This window comes from Saccopteryx leptura, chromosome 1 (genome assembly GCF_036850995.1).
Source record: "Saccopteryx leptura isolate mSacLep1 chromosome 1, mSacLep1_pri_phased_curated, whole genome shotgun sequence".
Taxonomy (NCBI): Eukaryota; Metazoa; Chordata; class Mammalia; order Chiroptera; family Emballonuridae; genus Saccopteryx; species Saccopteryx leptura.
In genome coordinates this window covers 166896752-166922520 of record NC_089503.1, presented here as the reverse complement: position 1 = coordinate 166922520, position 25769 = coordinate 166896752, and the positions used below count along the sequence as shown (strand labels likewise).

Genomic DNA, 25769 nt, shown 5'->3' with positions numbered 1-25769 from the left:
GTTTGACCATGTCGATCAGGTCTTTTCAGTCGAATAGCCTCATTCACACAGTGTAGCTAGGCAATGTAGAGCTCCTTGTTGACCGTGGCATTCTTTTCGAGCATTTCCCAGTTCTTCATCAAATTCAGAAGGCCTTCCGCTGCGGCACGTGTCATCGACGTCAAAGTCGCCATTTTTGAACTTTGCAAACCATTTCCGTGCTGTAGACTCGCCTATGGCACCTTCTCCATACACGTTGCAAATGTCCTGGGCTGCTTCGGCAGCTTTTTGACCTCGATGAAAAGCAAAGAAGAGCAGGTGTCGAAAATGTTGATTTTTGCCTCCTGGGTATTCCATTTCTAAGCCTCAAAACTAATAAAAAATTAAATAACTCAAAAATACAATTAACATAGTTTTGTAGAGCAGAACGAGTTTTATCGAATGAATACTTACCCTTTGCCAAACAGCAAACAAATCGTTGTAAAATAAAAGAAAATATAAAAACGCTACGAACTTATTCCCCAACCCAATAGAATATAGCATGGTGAAACTGTCTGCTTGGGGGGTGGTGCCTAGCAGTTTTGCTTGTCATCTGTGTTAAATTTGTACTGAAGAAAGTTAACACTGTCTTGATCTCAAGTATCATACACTCTGCTTAGAAGTGCGCTGTGATATGAAGGACCTTAAACAGACACGGCTTTTTGGCAAGTTTGATCGTCAGCACTTTGACCGATGCTTCCCTATTTGTGATCAAGTTCTAGTAGGTGGTTTGTAAACCCATTTTTGTCCAGTCCTAGATGACTGACTGCGAGGGAGTGAAATAGTCTCCCTACCTTCTCGTTGAAATGCTTCACAGTATCTGGCAAATAATAGTTTTGTTAGTACAGTATTGTACTTATTTTGCTCAATCTGGAATTTATTTTATTTTATTATTATTTTTTTTTGTATTTTTCCTGAAGCTGGAAACGGGGAGAGACAGACAGACTCCCGCATGCTCCCGACCGGGATCCGCCCGGCACGCCCACCAGGGGGCGACACTCTGCCCCTCCGGGGGGTTGCTCTGTCGCGACCAGAGCCACTCTAGCGCCTGGGGCAGAGGCCAAGGAGCCATCCCCAGCGCCCGGGCCATCTTTGCTCCAATGGAGCCTCAGCTGCGGGAGGGGAAGAGAGAGACAGAGGAAGAAGGGGGGGAGGGATGGAGAAGCAGATGGGCGCTTCTCCTGTGTGCCCTGGCTGGGAATCAAACCTGGGACTTCCGCATGCCAGGCCGACGCTCTACCACTGAGCCAACCGGCCAGGGCCTGGAATTTATTTTTTAATAGTATGAGTCAAGTAATAGTATAAAGACTTGACCTGAATCCTAAACATTAAATCTTAGACATTAGCCAGTTTTTCTACTGAATAATAGTAGATTGAATTGCAGATTGTTCATGATACTCGGTTGATATACATGTTAGGGTCTCTTTTCAGGTCTGATTTTTTTGTTCTCTGATATAACTGCCTAATTTTTTTTTAAAAGATTTTATTTATTCATTATAGAGAGGGGAGAGAGAGAGATAGAGAGAGAGAGAAGGGGGGAGGAGCAGGAAGCATCAACTCCCATATGTGGCTTGACCAGGCAAGCCTAGGGTTTTGAACCAGCAACCTCAGTGTTTCCAGGTTGACGTTTTATCTACTGCGCCACCACAGGTCAGGCTCTATAACTGCCTAATTCTTGTGCCAGTACAAACCAAAATCATTGTTGCTTTCTAGTAAGTTTTTTATTTAAAATATTTTCTTAGCTACCTTTTTTCTGTAGTCCATACCTTTATAATCATTTTTTTTTATTTTCATCCACACATAGTACAAACTTAAACAATTTTAACAGTTTTTAAATCTTGCTTTTGACTGATTTTCTAAGTTTTTATTCGAGTCAGTTGATATATTGAGTGTTATAAGTAAATATATATATTTCTCTTTTCTGTAGTTGTTTTCCAGTTGAAGAATCATTGAACTTGACTCATTTAATACGTACTTTTATTGACACTGTTGATCTGTTTTCATGTTTTTCAGTGTTTGGGATACTGTCTAAAGCAGGGGTAGCCAACCTTTTTATACCTACCGCCCACTTTTGTATATCTGTTAGTAGTAAAATTTTCTGACTGCCCACCGGTTCCACAGTAATGGTGATTTATGAAGTAGGGAAGTAACTTTACTTTATAAAATTTATAAAGCAGAGTTACAACAAGTTAAAGCATATAATAATAATTACCAAGTACTTTATGTCGGATTTTCACTAAGTTTGGCAGAATAAATTTTATAAAAAAACTTACTATAGTTTAATCTATCTTTTTATTTATACTTTGGTTGCTCTGCTACCGCCCACCATGAAAGCTGGAACGCCCACTACTGGGTTGTAGGGACCAGGTTGACTACCACTGGTCTAAAGTATCTGTAGAATTCATTTGCAAGTTGAGGTAATTAGATTAATAACCAGACCAAGGCAGTCACTTCAGCTCTGATTATTCTTTAGCACAGACGTCTGCTGTGGTCAAGGGAGCGGAAACAGTCCTACAGGAACAAGTGTTCTTCCGCTCCTCTGCCAAGTCGTGCCTCGCAAGTCGTGAGGTTTGCCGTGTTCAGTGCTTGGAGGTGTGTGCTCCTCAAACTCAGGATGCCCCTTTTTAGTACTGGATATATGTAATCTGTCTTCAGAGAGTCATGTTTAAGTGATAATCCAGTATTCTGCGAGGTGTATTAGAGACCTGTGTTAATGTAATGGTCAGATTCTGTGGAGGGTCAGCAGGAACTGGTTGGGAGAAGCCCCTGTCAGTCTCATCAGACAGCAGTGAGTTCCCAGGGGAGTAGGGTGTGTAGTGCTGCTTTGTCTGTTAAAGATGATCAGTGGTGCTTCCGAGAAGCGCCTTTTGTAAATTGTAAGCACCACCTCCCTGTTGTTCAGAGATGTGTCTCAGTGCCCAAAGGAGCAAGAGAGGAGCAGGAACACTTCTGCTCCCCTAAGGTTCTGGCCCCCAGACAGCAGTAGCTAGAAAGGAGAAGAAACAGTAGCCAAGGGGCAGCTCCCCTTCCTCACCCTTCTCTGCACCTGACCAGCTGCTGCTCCGGTGGGCCGACAGCAGAGGTAAGGAAGAGAGGGCAGGCCACTTTTGTTTGCTTTTTGCACATTATAGCCAGTGTCACATGAAACCTGTAGCAGACTTGCCTAGTGGTTAGGAGGAGGTCTGTGAGATGCACGAGGCTTTCTTTCCTGTCTCCTCATGTTCTTTGTGACTGCGTGAGGCTGTGCGTGTCGAGCGCTCTGACACACCCTGGCACACCGTGTGCTCCGTCAAGAAGCAGTGCCTGTTGCTGCTGTTGCTGTTCCCATAGGGGCTTTGGTAACAGACACTGGTAATATTCCAGTTGAGATTATATGTGATTATGTTGTCTAATAAGAGGTGACCAATTTATATTATTTACTTGAATTAGAATTTTATAATCTTGTTTATAATAAACTAACATACATATTGAAAGTTTTGGTATTTCTGTCTTCTACAGTATCTATTAACACTAAGCATAAAGATTATTTTGTAATTTTTTTCTTTGACCAAATGCAGTATTGTCATTTAAAATTATATTTTCACATATAATAAAAATTATATAGACTGGGCATGAGTAAGGTATTATTAACACTTGGTGAAATGTCTTAAGTATTTTAAAATATAATGTAAAAATTCATATTTTTCTAAAGAAATCAGCTTTTGCTGATTTTGACAATGGAAGGTCAAATACAAGATAATAGTAGAGTACAGGGGGTTCTCGGGGTACGACAGTCTTGATATATGATACTTTGAGTTTACGATGCTCATTCACATAAAAACTTTAAAAAATTGAGATGTGAGTGTTTCACCGTACTCCGTTAGCATCGTACTTAGACTACGTGGGTGAACTTGTTTGGTTGCATGTGGTGGAAGAACACGCAGTAACGCGGGAATGAGTGAGGAGGCTGGCATCCCCAGTGCGCTTACCTACACCATTCTGGACTGTTATATGTGCAAGGGTTCTGTTTGTGTTAGGCTAGGGTGTGTTTTGACTTACACCCAAATTCAGGTTACGTCACTGTCATAGGAATGGAGCTGTGTCATGACTCAAGGACCTGCTGTATTTATTTTAAAATAAGGATTTTCAGCAGCACTGAGAACTTAATTATTTGGTTCAGTGCTCTTTGAGGACTTGGAATATCATATTATCCATTTCCAAGATAATATTATTAGGGATATAGATACGATTTTCAATTGATCTCTGATATATAGGGGGAATTTAGTTGTCTGTTAAGTACTTGTTTTTCGTAAGTCAGCCTTTTAAACCTGAAGTTTTCCAGAAGGAAAGTACTTCTTCTAAAGATGCTTCACTGTGCCTATTAACACGCTGTGCAGATAGCGCTGGGCTGTTTCTGTGTGCACATGCATGCGCACACTCTGGAGGAGGATTTCTTTTGTCTTTTATCAAACTTACCTACTTTGATATTATTGCCTTCTTACATGTGACTTTTTTTTACTGGTTTTGGTATTTAATTTAGTATTTTTGTGATATGTGGGATTTAAACTTAATCTAGAGCTTGGGGTTTTATATAACTCAGCTTTCAGAATCACTCCATGTAGAATAGAACACTTAGACTATTGAATTGAAAATGGGAGTTAAAATGAACATAAATAGAATTCAACATATTTAATAATAAATAAGTATAGTTTCTGTGATTCTTTTATTAAGTATTACTGGTCTATTTCGATGTAATATCTTCAGAATCAAAGATAAAAATATTTGCTATAAGAATTAGCATAAGTAACATCCTGACTAAATTAAGATTATATACTAGTATGAAATAAAAGCACTATTTTAGGGTTTTAGTAGGTTTACTATTCTCTGATTTTGAAATTTGTAACAGAGCCAAACAAGATTATTGTGAAAATATTTGTACTGAACGCTCAGTGAAGAGTTTTTGTTTACCTTTTTTTATTAAAAACTTGATAAAAGTGCATTGTATACATTGTTCATCCTAGAATCAAGTGTTCATCAAACATTTGTAGTTTCCCCTCATACCCCCCCAAAAGGTTTTTAACTGGTGATGCAGAGTATTTGTCATCTACCAAATTAAAAACTGCAGGTTTGTAAACTTGGCACTTGGAAAGAAGTAGGTGCCATGAAGTGATTAAGTGTTGGCGTGTGTACACCTGCTGTCAGGAAATAAACTCCCCATATGTTGCAGTTGGCATTCATGCATCTTGAGAATGGATTGAGGGGAGCCGCCGCCGCGCTCTGTACCCTTTATCTATCTCCAGCAGTGCGCTCTCTGCGCCACCGTGAATGATCACCTCTGCTTCAGTGAGGGGCACGGTGCGTTCACAGATGTGCTCCAAGGTAAGTGGGACTCCTTACAGAGTGCTGTAACGAGCTGGTGGGGGGACTCATTCAAGTGCTAGTGCAGCACTTACACCAACAAGAAAACAGATTTGTCTGTTTTGAAACATTTAATTTTTCTTTTTATGAAAACTTGCGCCTGAGACACATTGATTTTTTCACGTTGTATCACGTCATGTCAAAATAATATCCCCCGACATGTGAGTCCTAATGAAAGAAAATGAATATCTCAATTTTTTTTCTTTTAAATAAGTACTTAGATGTGAACTGCATCAGTGAGACATCTGAACTTTATAAGCGTGTTTCTGGAGTAACTCAACTAAATCTTATTGCATGGAATACAGGTTTTAGAACCCTAGGGGTAGTCAGGTCAGAAAATTTGTCCTTTGCACAATCACAAAGTTTCCTTAAAATGGACAGGGATGTTTTATTTACATTTAATTATATATTGAGATGTAGAACTGAATCTAAAATGAGGGGTCTTCTGACTGTCTCCATTTCCTAAATTAAAATTTATGTGGGAAGTACAGGCAAATACTTCTTAATTGGCTTTTAACGTAAGACCTGAACCATTGATGTATGCATGCTTGTTATTGCATGTTAATACACAGACTCCTCTATATAGTTAACTTCTTTATAGATCCTCTTGGGATACCTTTTTGTCATATAATGTCTTTTTAAGAATTACTTTCTTCGGAAATTAAAAAAATAGTTTTGAAATTCTTTTATGTGATGAGTTTTAACTAAAACTTGTCCTACAGGAATAACCAGTGTAACTATCCATGCTTTTAGCAGTATTTTACAGAGTGCACATCTGAAGGAGAAGTCCCCTCTAGTGGAGTTTGCGGTGGCGATACCTGCCCGCCTTCTCCTTGGCTGCGTTGGCACAAGCATTGTGCTTATTTTGTTGTAAATGGTTCCAGTACTTTATCAGCTCGCTGGGCTGGAACTGATGAGAGGTAATTAGGTGGCTGTATTTACAGCTTGAGTAAGAAACCCGCCAGTGATTGAACACAAACTCATTGGGAGGGGGCACAGGATCAATTCTCAGCTTGGCAAGACAAATCCCTACATATACATCCTCCAAGTGCAAACGACGGATACTTAAAGAAACTTTGAATATCTTCTCTGCCAGATCTCCCGAGAAGACATAGCCAGTCCCGGAGCAGAAGACAGGGTAGCGCTCACTTGGGTAGAGGTCCGGTGGCATGTACCATTTGCTGTCTTTGTTTCGATTGGGTGCATATCCTCTCATTAGGTAACCAGTAAAATAGTTATGTCTGGGAGGCAGGTCTGGCTTCAGTAATTTATGTATTAAATATTCCGTGTTGACAAACATGTCACTGTCAGTTTTCATAACATATGGAATATGTGGACAGTATGTCGCAACCCAGTTCATGCCCATTAGTGTTTTAATGGTCAGATTATAGTAAGTGTCTAAATAGTCCTGCTGAATTATATCATGATATTGTCCGCTTTCTTCTAGTATTGCACGTTGAAGGTAGCCATTTAACTTAATGCTTACACCCAACAAGAAAATCCGTGTGATTTGGATCCCAGGGACTAGACTCTCGTTGCCCCAAGTCTGCCGAATGGCTCTTCTGGCTTCGACCTGTCCTGGCTCTGCAGCTATTAGGAGGATTAAGAAAGGGCTTTTCTCCTGGCATTTGTCAGGTTCGTTGATAATATATTTGAAATGGTAAGCATTTGGATGCCCTGTGCCTTTTTCATAGTAAATGCTTCCGTTGGCACTAAGTGTATTTTCCAGCCCTGTAACTCCTTGTGGTGACAGGTCCGTGTTGTTGGCATTGGTGGCAGTTTGAGGCCTCAGAGTTTGGGGGACCGTTTCTTTCCAAATGTTCCGAAGGGAGCTGTGGTTTGTTTCACTTTTGGTGGACCGGAATCCTCGGAAAGTGTAGGTCACAGGGTTCTCTTTGAATCCAGCTCTGCCTGGTAGCCAGTCATGATGACTGAAAAACAAGAACATGGCGAAAAGAAACAGCAGAGCCAGTGCACCAACGAGGTGGGTTCGGAACAGAGAGCGCTTGACCCAGCAGCAGTGCCTCCGCCTCCACTGGAGCATGTTGTAAACAGCAGGCCAGGCGCTGCTGGGGGCCAGTAGTGTTTCTTCTGCTGGATCAACGCTGGTTTCTTGTGTTCATTTCCTCACTTGGCCATGCTGTCTTGCTTGTGGTTGTTCTGTGAGGGTAAAGCACACAGGTTCATAGCATGCTGAGTCTTACAGAACTGCCTCAGAAAGACTTCGGATGCTAATACAATTGGGGCAAATCGGAATTGTGAAGCTGTGAAAATATAGTTTATGACTTGTTTCCCTTTGGCAACATTTCATCACCGAGCGCAGCATTAACTTTTTTAAAGGTACACGTTTGTGAGCACTTTGTAAAGGGGGGTGGTGGTGGGTTACTTTCTTTCCCCTTTATTGTCTCAGTAGCTCTGGCCATATGTACTTGGGACCTAAGTTAAAGATTTAAAAGTTGTATGCATGTAGAAGAGAAAAATGTTACTAGATATCTGAGAGAGGCCATGGAAGGAGGCCAGGGAGCAGATGGGAAATTTATTGGCATTAATTAAAATTGATTTGACATACCATTGGTGGTCAGTGCACAGTCAGTGGCCTTTTTTGTAAAATGGTCATGTATCAGTTGTGGGACAGACGGTGCACGGCTGATTATGGCAGAGTTCTGTTAGTCACAGTCACTGCTTGGCGTGCTTCCACTGGCCCCTACTGTGTTGAGAAAGTCAATGAGAAGATGCACCTGTCAAAATTAATTTTCAGGGTCCAGTAACTTCAGTGCAGGATTTTAAGACAGTAATAAATGAGCATTTTCAAGCCCTTTTTCTGATTTTAACCTTGCACTTCAAAACATGAAGTATTCAGGAGAACATTATCCTTACTTAGACTTAAGATTTATTTCCTTAAAAATTATAGCCACTAGTTATCTTTAATTATCTGAGGCCTTGGCAGACACTGCCACATGTCCCAGTTAGTCCCCATGCTAGTCTCCATATTAGAATCAAACAAGAACTACTTAGAATAGTCTTAGCAAATTTCTTACAATAGAAAGGCACTATTTACTGGCATATCCGACTGTTTAAGAATTTTAAATTTCACAAAATGCATTTTAAAAGATTCTCAGGTTCTGCTGCATTCTCAATTTGCATGTAGAGACTGTTACATTTTTATGACTTCTGCTAGCATGACATTCATAGAGCCCTAGATTTTTAGAAAGATGATGAGGTGTCACTGGGGAAGGTCCCTGACAGCACATGCGAGAACTTGGCTGTGTTATCTCTGACCGAGGCATTTCAGCGCAAGGTACAGGCTTGCTCGTGGTTATAAACTTGTTCCCAGTTCTCTGGATCAGGGTGTGGGGTGGAAGTGGGGGAAGGAGCTGTCGCTTGAATTCTAGTAAAAGAAAACGCTTCTTGAGAAGGAGACTAATAAGTGATTTTAGTTTTTTCAAGTTTTTGTGAAAAATATTTAAGCAAAATAAGACTAGTCAGTTATAATTTTTATGTAGCGCCATTTGTTTGAAATGATATACATACATGTATATTCATTTAGCCCGTGATAGTGAGAGATTCATGGTTAACACCAAATTTGCTTAACCCTGTTATTTAATTTAATTATTTTGGGGAAAATAACTATAGCCCTTATATAACTGAGTAATTATAGAGTAAAATCCACATTTATAATATGAAGTACTTTGAAAATACTTCTAGAGTTTAGGACATATATGAAAGAGTACTTCTCATAACAACCACTAGGGGGAGCAAGTAGCTGGGAATTGGAACAAATTCTCGAGTGTACTATATATAGTACAGGCACCAGCTTTTGATAATTTCTAGTATCTGAATTTATGTAGTACTTTTAGAAGTTATGGTATTTCTCAAAGGTAAAAAGTTATTTAATCATTTTATGAGCTCTAAACTGACTTTTTTTAAGTTTGGGATTTTAAAAACAATCTAGTTTGCTGTTCATTAGAATTTATTTGCATGAATTTTAGTCTTACATTACTGTAATGAAGACCAAGGCTATTCATTTTCACCAGTAAAACAGTTCTGTGGTGAGCTAAGCTGAAAACAATAGAGATGAGTGTTTTGATTTAGAAACTCACTTTTTCCTTTCTTGTACTGTAAGTAGTTGACCAGTCTGTTTAAGACAAGATAACTCTTCCTAAACTTTTGTTTTCTAATGAACTATCTGACACATAGTAATGATTCTTCTTCTGTCCCATAAAGAAGCCAGTATATTTAAGAGTTATGGGTATAAATTTAAAAGAAAGAAAACTTGCCCTTAAAATTTATTTGGTAATCTATTTTTAAGTGTTCCAAAGTCAGATTAAATCTATTTATTTTCTGTTGATAAAATAATGCTTGGAATCTGGTTGAAGTCCACATCTTTGAGATCTTTTAAAAGTGTGAATTTGATTATTTTAGAAACAATAAATATATGATCAGATGTTTGAATGAATGTTTGAATAAAGGACTGAAGAAGTGAATGCTAATAAATATAGTAATAAATTGTGATGTTTTTATAAAAACAGTACACCTGAGTGATATCTCTAAAGTATTTCAGTGTAACAGAAAACAGCAAATTGTATATTGTAACCCAGCATAAGTACATGGTTTAGGTTTTTTATGATTTTGTAGCAGTGGGCGATGGAGGTGCATCTTAATTTAAATTCATGGTGTTTACGTTTGTAAATAATAAGCTGATGAGGCTTGAAATCATGTCTACCCATTTGTGATTCTCCCATTGATAAAAGTGCCTGTGTCTAGCCTTAAAAATTCTTTACCAAAAGTGTCTGAAGTATTATCATTTTTTCTGTTAAAAATAAAGTAAAATTACAACCTCTTATTACATGGTAAAATTATTCTCGAGTTACTGTGTCTTGTATGTTATTTCTTAAAAAGTGGGAGTGAGGCAAAGTTAAAGTGGTTTGGCTGTGCTGAATAGCTTTGCACTTTTATATTTTCAGCATAGAAATAGTTTTGATTTATCTGCTATGTGTTCTTTATGATAATATTTTCCAGTTATTAATGTGTTGATGTCTTATGGATTAAAGTTCATTGAGAGAATGTTACTGTGAAATGTTCAGTTAGTGCACATGTGTGCGCGCACACGCACACACAGTTTTTATCATTTGTCTTTTAGAAGTGTTGATATCTTTAGTCTGTTGAATCAGCCCTAGATTTAAGTGGTGCTTGAATAAAAAATTCTACACTTTGTGTTTAGAGATACCTGGCTTATGAAAATATTAATTGGTGACTTTAACATTGAGAGAAAAAGGCACTAAGAGACTTGAGATTTTTACAATTCTATATATTTTTAATACCATCAGGTATCATTCTTAAGTAGAATAAAAATTTATGGTATGAACAAGAGTTGATGTTGAGATGTAATTATAGGGCCTGATAAAACTTGTTTAATCTTAGTTTTAGAATGGCATGCTTACATATGTCTTTAAAATGTTTGCCTTCTATGATTATGAAGTAATAGGTTATTGAGTTGTGCTGTGAGATTTAGCAAAAATTAAGAGTTTTAATAGATCTGTAAAAAATTTTTAGAAATGCCCTGAGTTCCTACCTGAATCCTGAGCTGCTGTTGTACCTGTGACTGCTGTTGAGATGGTTCATTAGGCAGCTCTGTGCCCTGCACACACATTCTGGGGCGGTAGTTCCTCACCACACAGAGCAGAGCCTGGAGCATGGTGGCTACGTTCATATCTCATTTTTGACCTTGTGGTGCTATTTATGGATATTTTTTATGGGTGTTTTTATATTAAAGTGTTTTATGATGTTTGAATTTCACTTTAAAAATGACCACCAAGCATAATCTTATATACGTGATCATTTAGAATTAATCTATTGCTTAAAATGAAAGTTCAGTATTTTAGATGGAATTTTCAGCCACTATTTAAACATTTCTTTGTTTAAAGTTGTATTCATGGACACTGTGACATGCAAATCTGCTGCGGGGCATAAACTCTCGCCTGCTGTGATCCTGTGCAGGTGCCTTCCTGTCAGTCTTTTATTGCTCTAAGTACTTAAAATTTGTTGATACTTACTTAGGTCATTATCTCTATTGGGGGAGATGGATTTTGGAGGGAAGATGTTGTTACTAAAAGCTGCTATATATTAAGATCTTGTTTTAAAGGGACTTTGAAAAAAACTGTTGGTGTTAAGATCATTTTCGATACAATTTAATGTAATTTCACTGCATTGTCTCTCTTGATAGCAATTTTTAAGGGGGCACTGTAATTTACCTGATAAGGATTCAGTTTGACCTAATTTGGTAGAAGATTGCTATGTTTTCTTTAGAGGGCTGCAGATTTTTTTTTTTAAGTTTTAATTTCTCAGAGAATGCTTGGAGCACATCTTGTTACTATTTGCCTTTTCTCTCTTGTACGCCTATGACCTGTAATTACTCCAAGCTACATAGTCCCTAGAAAAAGCAGTGACAGCTTGTCTTCTAAACAATGACACATTTTAAAATCACATATTCGGAAACCCTTTCGTAGTTGGAAGGGCAGTGAACTGTATGAACTTGTTTATGAGATATGAGCGCCTCCAGGGCGCTGTCCTTGAGATAGCACACATTTACATGGATATCACACACAAGAAAGCCACCTACCTTCCTTGGTCAGGCCATTTGTGCGGAGAGGTTTATGCCGGCTGAACGCACTCGGGGCTCGCCATCCCTTCAGCAGAAAGATGCTATCGAACATGCGCACATCCTCCAGCAGTCTGCCTCCTGCGACTGCTTTTCTCAGCCTCCGAAGTGTCCATCTGTCTGCCTGTCTCCCCAGCACCTTCCTTCTTCATTGGGGTGCCGGCTCCGGCGGCTTCTCCTTCCTTCCCGTCCCAGGGTCGCACACAAAAGAGCTGCAGCTGCTGCCGGAAGCCGCGCTGCCTCTGGCCGGCGCGGGGGCGCTCACACGGGCCGGGCGCGGGGCTGGGCAATGCAGAGCTGCCTTCCCTGCTCTGTGTCCATGTCCCCGGCGGCGACGGCGGAGGCGCGGGCCGCAGTGGGGCGCAGCCAGGGCGGAGGGGGCGGCCGCGCCGGGGGGCCGGTGGCCGGGGACCGGGCGGAGCCGGGGGCCTGGCCGCTGCAGCGGCAGCCTGAGCAGGGTCCTGGGCTTGCCGTCTCCCCAGGAAATGCACGTTCCGCAGCTGCTGCACGGGCAGCGGCAGTTTCAATGTGGGCTTGACAGATGTTCCCTCTGACAGAGCAGAATTGCACGTCACTGCTCGCTGAGTCCCACGTGATGGTTGGCATTAATTTGGACTGAAATCCTAAGGTAGGGAGAAGCGTAGAGAGCTTGCTTCTCTGTGATCTGTAGTCAGTACCAGTGCAGTGAGGAGTGAATAATATGAAAATGGGAAGGTTATGGGACGAGTGGTTACCATTTTATTTTTTCCATCTTTGTTCCTTTTTTTTTTTTTAAACTTTATGTGTAAGCACAGGCTTTCTAAATAAACAGTTTCACTGTTTGATGTTGATTTTCATGTTTTACATGGTCTTTGTAGGGCATAAGCAATATCAGCTTTTCTGTGTAACTTGATCTGATTTAACCCCCTCCGTGCACTGCTTTCTTTGAAGCTTTTTTCTCAAGTTGCCTTGCTTTCACTAATACCTAAAAACGGACCATTTTGTTTCATCTGTAACTTAGACTCCCTCCCCTCCCCCCATTTCTGGGGTTTATAAATCAGTTGCTCTGGGTTGCTTTATGGACTCACGCTGCAATACAACTTACCTCTTCTTTTTTTTGGTTTCTAATGTTCTTAAAGTCAGCAAAACTTTATTTTTAATCAGGTTTTAATGTGAGCATTTATTTCTTTAATTTGTTTTTCCATTTCTTTAAAATTAGATGTATGATAGACTTCAACAAAATGATACAGTAGATACCGTGCACTTGTACAGGGTCTTCTTGGGTAATTAGGGTTACTGATCATATTTTCTTTTCCTGTTACAGGATTGGGTAGTAACTTGCTCTCAGGCAGATTTTTAAGTGAGCATGACATATTCATATTTTTTGTGTGTGTTTAGGCACCTTCTTTTTTTCTACAGAGTATGGTGGCGATGTGGGTGGTGGTTTTTTTTTTTTTGGTATTTTTTCTGAAGTTGGAAACGGGGAGGCAGTCAGACTCCTGCATGCGCTCAACCGGGATCCGCCCGACCGGGATCCACCCGGCACGCCCACCAGGGGGCGATGCTCTGCCCATCTGGGGTGTTGCTCTGTTGCAACCAGGGCCATTCTAGCGCCTGAGGCAGAGGCCATGGAGCCATCCTCAGCACCCGGGCCAACTTTGCTCCAGTGGAGCCTCAGCTGCGGGAGGGGAAGAGAGAGACAGAGAGGAAGGAGAGGGGGAGGGGTGGAGAAGCAGATGGGCGCTTCTCCTGTGTGCCCTGGCCGGGAATCGAACCCGGGACTCCTGCATGCCAGGCTGACCCTCTACCACTGAGCAAACCGGCCAGGGCCAAGGGTGTGTTTTGTTTTTGTTTTTAGTAGCTTGAATTTTCAGATTTTAGGGAAATTAACACCTAGAAATTTAGTGTTGGAACTTAAGCTCTGTGTTTGTGGTCATGTATACCTTTGACCCACCTGTCTTCCCCAGTACTATGTACTGTTGCAAATACAGATTTGCGTTCTTATAATTTTCTTCTATTGTCATGTCAGTTTATCAAGGAAAATTGATATGCTAGAGATTAATTCTAGGTACTTGATTACCTTTTGCTGTGTCAGAGAAGACCTCAAAGTCCACAATCCATTTAGTTACACAATTACTTTCCCACATTATGTTCTGGAACATAAAATTCAAATAGAAAGAAATGTTCAAGTGAATCTGAAAACTGCTCTTTTTTTCCCCCCCAGAGGGTGGTGATTACTGGTCAGGAAGTACAGTGACACAAGGGGGGCAGGAACGGAACATGTAAAAGACAAATACTTTTGTTAGATTTCATTTTTAGAGTTTTAAATCTTTCCAAGGTAAAAAACAATTTTTTTTGAATCAAAAAAGGAATCAATACTTTTCATTCCAGTCTTGTCCACTTTAGCCAAAGCCTCTGAGCTGTGGTCGTTGTATGCATTCTCTTCTCAGTCTTCAGATCTTGTGATCTTCTTTTGTTTCTAGAGGCTCGTCTCATGACTTAACTTTCTTTAATGGGGAGGGTTTGGCAGTGAAGCTAAAGGTTCTGAAAGCTTTCAATATTTAGATAAGTCATCGCTTAATTCTCTAGAGATGTAACCAGATATCAGCCCCTGGACCTAACGACTGTAGTCACTACATGTCTGGGGCTGGGGAGCAGCACAGCACCGCTGTGTAGGCTGCCGGTGTCACTGCTGCCATAGTCCCTGTCTTCTCTGTGCTGTCCTGGTGCTGTCTCCTTTTGTCTGTTTCTTTTCCCTCTGTCCTGTGCCCAAGTACCTCCTAAAGTTCAGGAAGTTCCAGCAACACAATGCAATGTGGAAACAAGTCACGTGCTGGGCTGAGACGCTTTCTCTCCATCAGACTTCACTAGGTAGTGGGGGCAGAGCAGAGAGGCCCTGGATTGGCAGGGTGGGGGAGGCCTCCTGATGAACATCTGGTTTGTAAACCACAGGTAGGCAGCATTTGTCCTGGGTTTCAGACCGCTTCTCTAGATGACACCTACTGGACAAGGAAGGGCTCCCTCCCCTGAGCTTGGCTTAGCCAGTTTTGCCAACATAAGCCCACTTTTTACCTTCTTTGAAGCATCTCTTAAGTATCTTGGGAGCAGGAGCATGTTGCGGAGTGCAGGCTTGGGAGAGGACCTGAGGGACAAAGGCGTCTCGCTGCCGGTGCTTGTGTGAACTTTTTTTTATTTTATTTTATTTATTTATTTATTTATTTTTTCATTTTTCTGAAACTGGAAACAGGGAGAGACAGTCAGACAGACTCCCGCATGCACCCGACCGGGATCCACCTGGCACGCCCACCATGGGCTGATGCTCTGTCCACCAGGGGGCGATGCTCTGCCCATCCTGGGCATCGCCATGTTGCGACCAGAGCCACTCTAGCGCCTGAGGCAGAGGCCACAGAGCCATCCCCAGCGCCCGGGCCATCTTTGCTCCAATGGAGCCTTGGCTGCGGGAGGGGAAGAGAGAGACAGGGAGGAAAGCGCGGCGGGGGGGGTGGAGAAGCAAATGAGCGCTGTGTGCCCTGGTCGGGAATCGAACCCGGGTCCTCCGCACGCTAGGCCGACGCTCTACCGCTGAGCCAACCGGCCAGGGCTGAACTTTTTAAATTCAGCACCAGGCCCTCTGATATTTTAAATTATTGTCCATTACATTTTTAGTGTAGCTGATGAAATGTCGTGTAGGAGTCCTATGACTGTTTTTAGGAGTGTCTGCAACTTTCCTAGACATGTTAGAAGAACATTAATGCATTATATAAATGGGAAACCTAAGCCCTGGAGCTTTGAGTTCTGTGGTTGTCCTAAGGGACAGAAGCAGGTTTCTTGGCATTCGGTCCTTCTGCCCACCCGTACCACATATTCACATGCTCTTGTTTTGCCTGTTTATTTTACGTAGCAGAGTAATGCGTAAGTGCCTACTTAAAATGACTTATATTTTAAAAGTAGAAGTTCACTTTAATAGATCAGTGTTATAGGAAGTCCTCACTTAGGCTCTGCCAGTGCAGCTGGTGACAGTACCCATGTTGAGTGTTCACCCAAAGTCAGAATGGATGCTAAGCCGACCTGAGATGTTCATAAATGCTTTTTAGCTCATAATCGTGTTATTTTAATGCCCATTGGAAGATGAGAACTACGCTGAGAGTTGTAAAATAATTATCCAGCCTGTCCAAGCAGTGGCACAGTGGGTAGAGTGTCGATCTGGGACGCTGAGGACCCAGGTATGAAACCCTAAGCTTGCTGACTTGAGCAAGGGGTCATTGGCTTGGCTGGAGCCCCCCGGTCAAGGTACATATGAGAAAGCAATCAATGAGCAACTAAGGAGCCGCAACTACAAATTGATGCTTCTCATTTCTCTCCTTTCCTGTCTGTCTCCCCCTTCTTTGCTTTAAAAAAAAAAAAAATTTATTCAAAAGTCGCTAGTGAGGAGGAAGAACCTATCTGGGATTTAGGACAAGATTATTGAATTCCTTATGCCCTATTCCTAACTGCTCTGCTCCAAGGCTCTGCTGGAGAAATAGTGGGCTGTTCTTTCTGCTCCTGGGGCAGCATACCCAGAAAACATTTGCAGGAGTATCAGTGCATATTTACATTTCACTCTATTCATCTGTTCAACAAGTATAAGGTCTACTGGAAAGTTCTGTCCGTTTCTATCACAAGTTTCGACATGTAAGCACATGTTTATTTGGCGCATGTGTGCCTCTCTATTTTTATCACTTAATGTATACATACTGACGTAGCAAATGAACTAAAACAAAGTTGATTCACGTTAGTCTTATGTGTGAAGCGATAGTGTACCCATGGCTACTGATAAAGTTCATTTACACCACTGTATTGTATACAAATTTCAACAAGGAAGAAATGCTACAGAAGCATGTAGAAATTTATTGAAAGTGTTTGGTGAAGGTACCGTTTCTGATAGGACATGCAGAAGATGGTTCGAAAAATTCGAAACAGGTGATTTCGACCTTTCTGATAAGCCACGTTCTGGGCGATCATCTTTGATTGATGACGATGTTGTTAAGACCATGTTGGAGCAAGATCCTTTTCTGACAACATCAGAGATCGCAGAAAGGCTTAATTCAGCTCAGCAAACCATTTCGGACCATATTCGGAAGATAGGATTGGTGTGGAAATATATTATTTAATAAAGTTTATTGACGGTAAGAAAAATTTGTATTTTTTATTATTATTTTTTTTATTTTTTTGTATTTTTCTGAAGCTGGAAACGGGGAGAGACAGTCAGACAGACTCCCGCATGCGCCCGACCGGGATCCACCCAGCACGCCCACCTGGGGCGACACTCTGCCCACCAGGGGGCGATGCTCTGCCCCTCCGGGGTGTCGCTCTGCCGCGACCAGAGCCACTCTAGCGCCTGGGGCAGAGGCCAAGGAGCCATCCCCAGCGCCCGGGCCATCTTTGCTCCAATGGAGCCTTGGCTGCGGGAGGGGAAGAGGGAGACAGAGAGGAAGGAAGGGCGTGGGGGTGGAGAAGCAAATGGGCGCTTCTCCTCTGTGCCCTGGCCGGGAATCGAACCCGGGTCCCCCGCACGCCAGGCTGACGCTCTACCGCTGAGCCAACCGGCCAGGGCCTGTATTTTGTTTTATTCCAAAAACGGACAGAACTTTCTGGTAGACCTTATACATATTGATCAGTTACTGTGTGCCCACATTGGCAGTTAGGCTTACCTTGTTAAATGTTAGTGTCCCAATAGAGCCCAAGCTCTCTGTCGATCAGGTGTCCCCAATTTGACTTCCCTGCACAGTGGGACACTCCTGCTTATCAGCAGGGCTGGCGGCCTCTTTGAGACCACTCTTCAGGTGGCTGTGAGGATTCTACTTATCAGTGCCGACACTAACTGCCACTGGAGGAAAGACATGACTGACACACAAGTTAGTTCTAAGAATCACACAGACAGTTTATTACTCACAAATCCTATAGCGTGCCTGGGTATAGTTTAAGGGGGCCCCATTGGTGTGCTCCTCTCGGCTGTCCTTGGTCAGAGTGGCGTGGAGACAGTTCATATTCACATTGGAGTCTGGTCAGCTTTAGTACCTTTTCTGGCCAACTCCTAACAGGTGTCAATCGACTAAATATCACCTCAAACCACCTTTTTGGGAGTTCCTCCCAGGGAGCCTTTTATGTTAATCTATTGAAATGTCACATCAAGCCACTTTTAAGGTGTTCCTAGGGACGCTTCTTGTTAACTTACAGAGTTAGGACATCAAGCCACTTCTTATCAATATATAACTTCACACACATACTAACTGAGCCCTGTGCGAATGGCAGTCTGTTTATTCTATCTGCACACACTATATTCCTATCTAGACGGCATAACTTTTAATTTCCTTAATTGCTTCTAATATATCCTAACGTTTTATATATCTTTCATACTTTTCTATATTTCTATATATTTAATTACTAAAACCTTATATTACTACAACAATTAGGGATAAAAAGATGGCTCAGGCACATTTTCTGCCTTTGCTCCAGGAAGCATAAAGCAATTATTTTTTGCCAGTTCTTTTGCTCGGGCTCTCTTTTGATGTCTCACTGGATTCATTGGGGATCTGGATTATTAAGAGAGCTCCCCAGATAACGTGCAGGCTAGTTGGGGACCGTCAGTGTTGTATGGAGCACCCGGATTCCCAGGGCTTGTTGACTAACTCTGTTCCCTATGGGGCAAGTGTTGATACAGCAGAGACTCCCAAAAACCAGTAAAGAGGGGCTGGGCACTTAACCCGAATTCACTTTACACTGAAGGCTTCTGGCCGCCCGTCTCCTCAGTGCGTTGGGCTGGCCCAGAACGCGACGCTGTCGAGATGGGAGGTCCCTCGGTGGCTCTCAACAGTGCGCTTCATGTTCCCAGCCCAAGAGTCTCAAAGTCTGCAACAGGCAGGCTATAGATGTTCTTCCTTTTCTCTGGCTTCTTTTAACATCTGAGTTCTCTGGTTAAGCCCTCTCAGTAAGTGACAGCTTCTTTGTCAGACTTAGCAAACTGGCAACTAGTTTGTTGGGTTTTATAGTGATAACTGTCTTGTAATTTTACTTTTATGGGTCGACTCTTTCATGCATAGTGTGTCCCTTGTGGGAAAAGAGGTCGTCGTTATTGAGTGCCGATGGCCAGACCATGCTGGCCAGCGTCTGGGTGTTCCTGGGCCTGCTGGAAGAGCCAAAAGACTCAGCATTTACAGACAGGATCTGCCGTGCCTCTGTCAACCTTAAAAATAAAATAGCCAGTCATTCTACCAGCAAAAATGAGTTTATTCAGGGATTGCAACTTGGGACATGAAAGCAGTGACAAACCACGGGCAAGTGCAGAGAACCGAGGAGAGGAACTTTGCTTTCTAGAGAAAAAGGGGAAGTTGGGGGGGGGGGGATACTTTGCATGTAGGTCATTAGAGGAGTTCAGGAGTTCAGGGCAGGGGCCAACAGCTCTCCAGGGCTTTCTGACTTCATTTCTAAATGCGGTTCCTTTCTTCATTTTCATACCTCTCAGAGCTAGTTTCTGCTGTGTACAGAAGTAAACGTTCTATTCAGGTAAGGTAGTTCATAGTTTTTGAGTGATCATTGCACAGTGAATCAGGTATAGATTGGCTCAGTATCTGATCGTAAAGATACATCATTTCATGGGCTTACCTTATGTTTATCTACCTAGATAAATTCAACCAAATGTCCTTGGTGAAAAGAATGTGGAAGAAAGGGGTGTGGGGAATGCACTTCGACTCTGGTGTGGCTGATCCTCACTCATGGAGAACATGCAGATGGCCTCAGGTCATGAGAAGGGAGACGGGGAAGCCCCACGTTGGTCTCTGTTCCTGCTGGAGCTTGAGTGTGAGGAGGTGGCCCCTGCATGCACGCATGTATCTTAGTGCGTGTGCACCTGCCGGCCAGTGTCCTGGCTGATGCTGGAGATAGAGCCCGATGCTAGGGAGCAGAAGTGATTTCCCCCAGAGTACTCTGAACGTGCCATTCGACACAGTTATTTAGAGACCGATTTTAGTTTCCCTGGGATCAAACAATTTTGCATGGGGTTTATATCTCTTGACCGTTTTGATTTAAAATTGGATGAAATCTTTTTCATTACATTAAAAGATTAGACAAAAGGCATATTTTTGGCTATTCAAATTTAGTAAATAGTTTTTCCTTTTTGAAGAAAATGATTGTTCAGAGTTTAGCATTTTCCTTTGAAGACAATGATGATTTATGAATTAGTTTTACTCTTTGAACTCACAAGGCAGGAATTAGCCTAAGTTGTAAATTAGCAATCAGAATGGCAGGTGTCAGCGTTGGCCGGCCTATCTTTCCCTTTCATTTTTCATTGCTTGTACAGCAAGTAGTAAGTTTTTTGACTTGCAAACTGAGCTAAATGTCAGTGTCTTTTTCAGAACTAATGGTAGACACCTTTGTGTTTTAATTCATAGAAACTCTCCATGAGCCTAAGGGAGAATGTGAGCATTTAAAATCAGTAGTAATTTGATACATTCTTGATAGTATGCTAGTGTGTTCTTTGGTTTCTCTGTAGCATAGTTATTTCAGATGAGCAAAACCAACTAGATCTTTGGGTTGACACTTAGTGACACTTTTGGTTAGAGGAGTGGAGTGAGGTGAGGTAATACTACTTTCTAGGAGGTGTTCCGGAAGCTTATGAGGGGGTTTTTGATTGACAAAATCATTAAAGGTCATTTAGTGAGAGAGGCCCTGGAAGGCAGGCTGTATGTAGTGTGTGGAGCCATCTTTGAAAACAATGAAGACGAGTTCCATGTTCTGCAGGACTTGTGAATGTCCCATTGGATACCTGCATGTGGGCGAAAGACCTTCTTTGTAATTAAGTTAAATAAACCTAAAATATAATTGGAACACAGTCTATTTTATAAAGATTTAAACGTGCATTGAATATTCTTAGGAATTTAACAACAATGTATATGGAGGGAGGATTATACTTAACTTTGTTCTGAACTTTACCAGTAGTTCACCACTTTGTAAACTGTTGCTGGTAGTGGCTCATTGTGGTGCTCATTGTAGTTGACTCACCAGCACATGCCAGTGTGTGGGTGTCTGTAGCTGTTACACTCACTGATTTTGTGTCGAGGTTTTAGTATCTGGTTACTTAGTTAAGCTTTCTGGTGTAGTCAGGTCTGAGACTCACATGTTGAAATACATGTTACCATACTTTTTTTTTTTTTTTTTTTTTACAGGGACAGAGAGAGAGTCAGAGAGAGGAATAGATAGGGACAGACAGGCAGGAATAAAGAGAGATGAGAAGCATCAATCATCAGTTTTTCGTTGCGACACCTTAGTTCATTGATTGCTTTCTTATATGTGCCTTGACCGCGGGCCTTCAGCAGACCGAGTGACCCCTTGCTCAAGCCAGCAACCTTGGGTCCAAGCTGGTGAGCATTGCTCAAACCAGATGAGCCCACGCTCAAGCTGGTGACCTCAGGGTCTCGAACCTGGGTCCTCTGCATCCCAGTCCGACGCTTTATTCACTGCGCCACTGCCTGGTCAGGCTCTTATTTTTTTAATTAAAATTTTTTTTTTCTGAAGTGAGAAGTAGGAGGACAGAGAGACGGACTCCCACATGCACCCCTACCAGGATCAACCCAACAAACCCTCTATGGGGCTATACTCGGCTCACCTGGGGCCCTTGCTCTGTTGCTTGACAACTGAGCTATTTTATTTTAGTGCCTAAGATGAGGCTGTGGAGCCCTCCTCAGCACCTGGAGCCAACTCACTCCAACCAAGCCATGGCTATGGGAGGAGAAGAGAGAGAGAAAGGAGAGGGGAGGGTTGGAGTAGCAGATGGGTGCTTCTCCTGTGTGCCCTGGCCAGGAATTGAACCCGGGACTTCCACACACTGTGCTGATGCTCTACTACTGATCCATCCAGCCCATGCCACCATATATTTCTTTAAAGAAAAATGTTTTAATGAAAAACTTAGGGTGACTATGATTGAAACTATTGCACTAAAGGTAGACAACTTTTTAAGTGTGTGAAGTATTTCAGAGGCGTCTACTCTGAATAAATAATTGAAGAAATTCACACTTAGCATATTTTCTTGAATATATCACCTGCTTAGTAATTATTTGAGATTTGTTATTCAGTTTTTAAGATATTTTCAACCCTGGCTGGTTGGCTCAGTGGTACAGCGTCGACCTGGTGTGCGGAAGTCCCGGGTTCGATTCCCGGCCAGGGCACACAGGAGAGGCGCCCATCTGCTTCTCCACCCCTCCCCCTCTCCTTCCTCTCTGTCTCTCTCTTCCCCTCCCGCAGCCAAGGCTCCGTTGGAGCAAAACGATGGCCTGGGCGCTGGGGATGGCTCCTTGGCCTCTGCCCCAGGCGCTAGAGTGGCTCTGGTCGCGACAGAGCGATGCCCCGATGGGCAGAGCATCGCCCCCTGGTGGGCGTGCTGGGTGGATCCTGGTCGGGCGCATGCGAGAGTCTGTCTGACTGCCTCCCTGTTTCCAGCTTCAGAAAAATACAAAAAAAAAAAAAAAAGATATTTTCAACCACTCTTAAATATAACTAATCTCGTCTTTGTAAGTGGGATTATTTCCCTTTAATATTTTTAAAGGCATTTCATGAGAAGTGGTTTTTAATGCAAAGTAACATTGTTTACATCTTTCTTTTTTTTTATAATAATTTTATTTTTTTAATGGGGTGACATCAATAATTCAGGATACATATATTCAAAGATAACAAGTCCAGGTTATCTTGTTGTTTAGTTATGTTGCATACCCATCACCCAAAGTCAGATTGTCCTCTGTCACCTTCTATCTTGTTTTCTTTGTGCCCATCCCCCTCCCACTTTCCCTCTCCCATCTCCCCCCCCCCCCCCCCCCCCCGCGTAACCACCACACTCTTATCAATGTCTCTTAGTTTCACTATTATGTCCCACCTACGTATGGAATAATGCAGTTCCTGGTTTTTTCTGATTTACTTATTTCGCTTCGTATCATGTTATCAAGATCCCACCATTTTGCTGTAAATGTTCCGATGTCATCATTTCTTATGGCTGAGTAGTATTCCATAGTGTATATGTGCCACATCTTCTTTATCCAGTCATCTATTGATGGGCTTTTTGGTTGTTTCCATGTCCTGGCCACTGTGAACAATGCTGCAGTAAACATGGGGCTGCATGTGTCTTTACGTATCAATGTTTCTGAGTTTTTGGGATATATACCCAGTAGAGGGATTGCTGGGTCATAAGGTAGTTCTATTTTCAGTTTTTTGAGGAACCACCATACTTTCTTCCATAATGGTTGTACTACTTTACATTCCCACCAACAGTGTATGAGGGTTCCTTTTTCTCCACAGCCTCTCCAATATTTGCTATTACCTGACTTGCTAATAACAGCTAATCGAACAGGTGTGAGGTGGTATCTCATTGCCGTTTTGATTTGCATTTCTCTAATAGCTAAAGAAGATGAGCATCTTTTCATATATCTGTTGGCCATTTGTATTTCTTCCTGGGAGAAGTGTCTATTCATATCCTCTTCCCATTTTTTTATTGGATTGTTTGTTTGTTTGTTGTTGAGTTTTATGAGTTCTTTGTATATTTTGGATCTTAGGCCCTTATCTGAGCTGTTGTTTGAAAAAATCATTTCCCATTTAGTTGGCTTTCTGTTTATTTTGTTATCAGTTTCTCTTGCTGAGCAAAAACTTCTTAGTCTGATGTAGTCCCATTCATTAATTTTTGCCTTCACTTCTCTTGTCTGTGGAGTCAAATTCATAAAATGCTCTTTAAAACCCAGGTCCATGAGTTGAGTACCTATGTCTTCTTCTATGTACTTAATTGTTTCAGGTCTTATGTTTAGATCTTTGATCCATTTTGAGTTAATTTTTGTACAGGGGGACAAACTGTAGTCCAGTTTCATTCTTTTGCATGTGGCTTTCCAGTTTTCTCAGCACCATTTATTGAAGAGGCTTTCTTTTCTCCATTGTGTGTTGTTGGCCCCTTTATCAAAAATTATTTGACTATATATATGTGGTTTTATTTCTGGACTTTCTACTCTGTTCCATTGGTCTGAGTGTCTATTTTTCTGCCAATACCATGCTGTTTTGATTGTCGTGACCCTATAATAGAGTTTGAAGTTAGGTATTGTAATGCCCCCAGCTTCATTCTTTTTCTTTAGGATTGCTTTGGCTATTTGGGGTTTTTTATAGTTCCATATAAATCTGATGAATTTTTGCTCTATTTTTTTTTTAAATAATTTTATTTTTTTAATGGGGTGACATCAATAAATCAGGATACATATATTCAAAGATAACAAGTCCAGGTTATCTTGTCATTCAATTATGTTGCATACCCACCACCCAAAATCAGATTGTCCTCTGTCACCTTCTATCTTGTTTTCTTTGTGCCCCTCCCCACCCCTTTTCCCTCTCCCATTCCCCCCTCCCCCCCCCCCCGTAACCACCACACTCTTATCAATGTCTCTTAGTTTCACTATTATGTCCCACCTACGTATGGAATAATACAGTTCCTGTTTTTTTCTGATTTACTTATTTCACTTCGTATCATGTTATCAAGATCCCACCATTTTGCTGTAAATGTTCCGATGTCATCATTTCTTATGGCTGAGTAGTATTCCATAGTGTATATGTGCCACATCTTCTTTATCCAGTCATCTATTGATGGGCTTTTTGGTTGTTTCCATGTCCTGGCCACTGTGAACAATGCTGCAGTAAACATGGGGCTGCATGTGTCTTTACGTATCAATGTTTCTGAGTTTTTGGGATATATACCCAGTAGAGGGATTGCTGGGTCATAAGGTAGTTCTATTTTCAGTTTTTTGAGGAACCACCATACTTTCTTCCATAATGGTTGTACTACTTTACATTCCCACCAACAGTGTATGAGGGTTCCTTTTTCTCCATAGCCTCTCCAACATTTGCTATTACCTGTCTTGCTAATAACAGCTAATCGAACAGGTGTGAGGTGGTATCTCATTGCCGTTTTGATTTGCATTTTTCTAATAGCTAAAGAAGATGAGCATCTTTTCATATATCTGTTGGCCATTTGTATTTCTTCCTGGGAGAAGTGTCTATTCATATCCTCTTCCCATTTTTTTATTGGATTGTTTGTTTGTTTGTTGTTGAGTTTTATGAGTTCTTTGTATATTTTGGATATTAGGCCCTTCTCTGAGCTGTTGTTTGAAAATATCATTTCCCATTTAGTTGGCTTTCTGTTTATTTTGTTATCAGTTTCTCTTGCTGAGCAAAAACTTCTTAGTCTGATGTAGTCCCATTCATTAATTTTTGCCTTCACTTCTCTTGTCTGTGGAGTCAAATTCATAAAATGCTCTTTAAAACCCAGGTCCATGAGTTGAGTACCTATGTCTTCTTCTATGTACTTAATTGTTTCAGGTCTTATGTTTAGATCTTTGATCCATTTTGAGTTAATTTTTGTACAGGGGGACAAACTGTAGTCCAGTTTCATTCTTTTGCATGTGGCTTTCCAGTTTTCTCAGCACCATTTATTGAAGAGGCTTTCTTTTCTCCATTGTGTGTTGTTGGCCCCTTTATCAAAAATTATTTGACTATATATATGTGGTTTTATTTCTGGACTTTCTATTCTGTTCCATTGGTCTGAGTGTCTATTTTTCTGCCAATACCATGCTGTTTTGATTGTCGTGACCCTATAATATAGTTTGAAGTCAGGTATTGTAATGCCCCCAGCTTCTTTCTTTTTCTTTAGGATTGCTTTGGCTAT

The 25769-nt window shown here is 41.5% G+C and overlaps 2 protein-coding genes and 1 pseudogene across 4 annotated transcripts in view; 1 reads left to right on the top strand and 2 right to left on the bottom strand.

Moving 5' to 3' along the window:
• Nucleotides 1–25769, top strand: part of CDC73 (cell division cycle 73) — a 90617-nt gene that overhangs the window by 40359 nt on the left and 24489 nt on the right. The gene's annotated exons all lie outside the window — the stretch shown is intronic.
• B3GALT2 (beta-1,3-galactosyltransferase 2) lies at nt 6086–12661 on the bottom strand. Of its 3 annotated transcripts, none has more exons than XM_066379905.1 (3): nt 12035–12661; nt 7985–8153; nt 6086–7575 (listed from the first exon to the last, which is right to left on the bottom strand). In XM_066379905.1, the coding sequence occupies exon 3, from the start codon at nt 7457–7459 to the stop codon at nt 6209–6211; it is 1251 nt and encodes a 416-aa protein (XP_066236002.1). In that variant the 5' UTR covers nt 7460–7575; nt 7985–8153; nt 12035–12661; the 3' UTR covers nt 6086–6208. The 3 variants fall into 3 exon arrangements, with proteins under 3 accessions (XP_066236002.1, XP_066236001.1, XP_066236000.1); XM_066379904.1 differs by having other exon boundaries at nt 7985–8122; XM_066379903.1 differs by lacking the exon at nt 7985–8153.
• On the bottom strand, nt 14376–14910 carry LOC136389738 (ribonuclease H2 subunit B pseudogene; annotated as a pseudogene).

Bases quoted from the DNA above. Each gene is read 5' to 3' on its own strand.
- B3GALT2 (XM_066379905.1), bottom strand. From the start codon at position 7,459: ATGCTCCAGTGGAGGCGGAGGCACTGCTGCTGGGTCAAGCGCTCTCTG.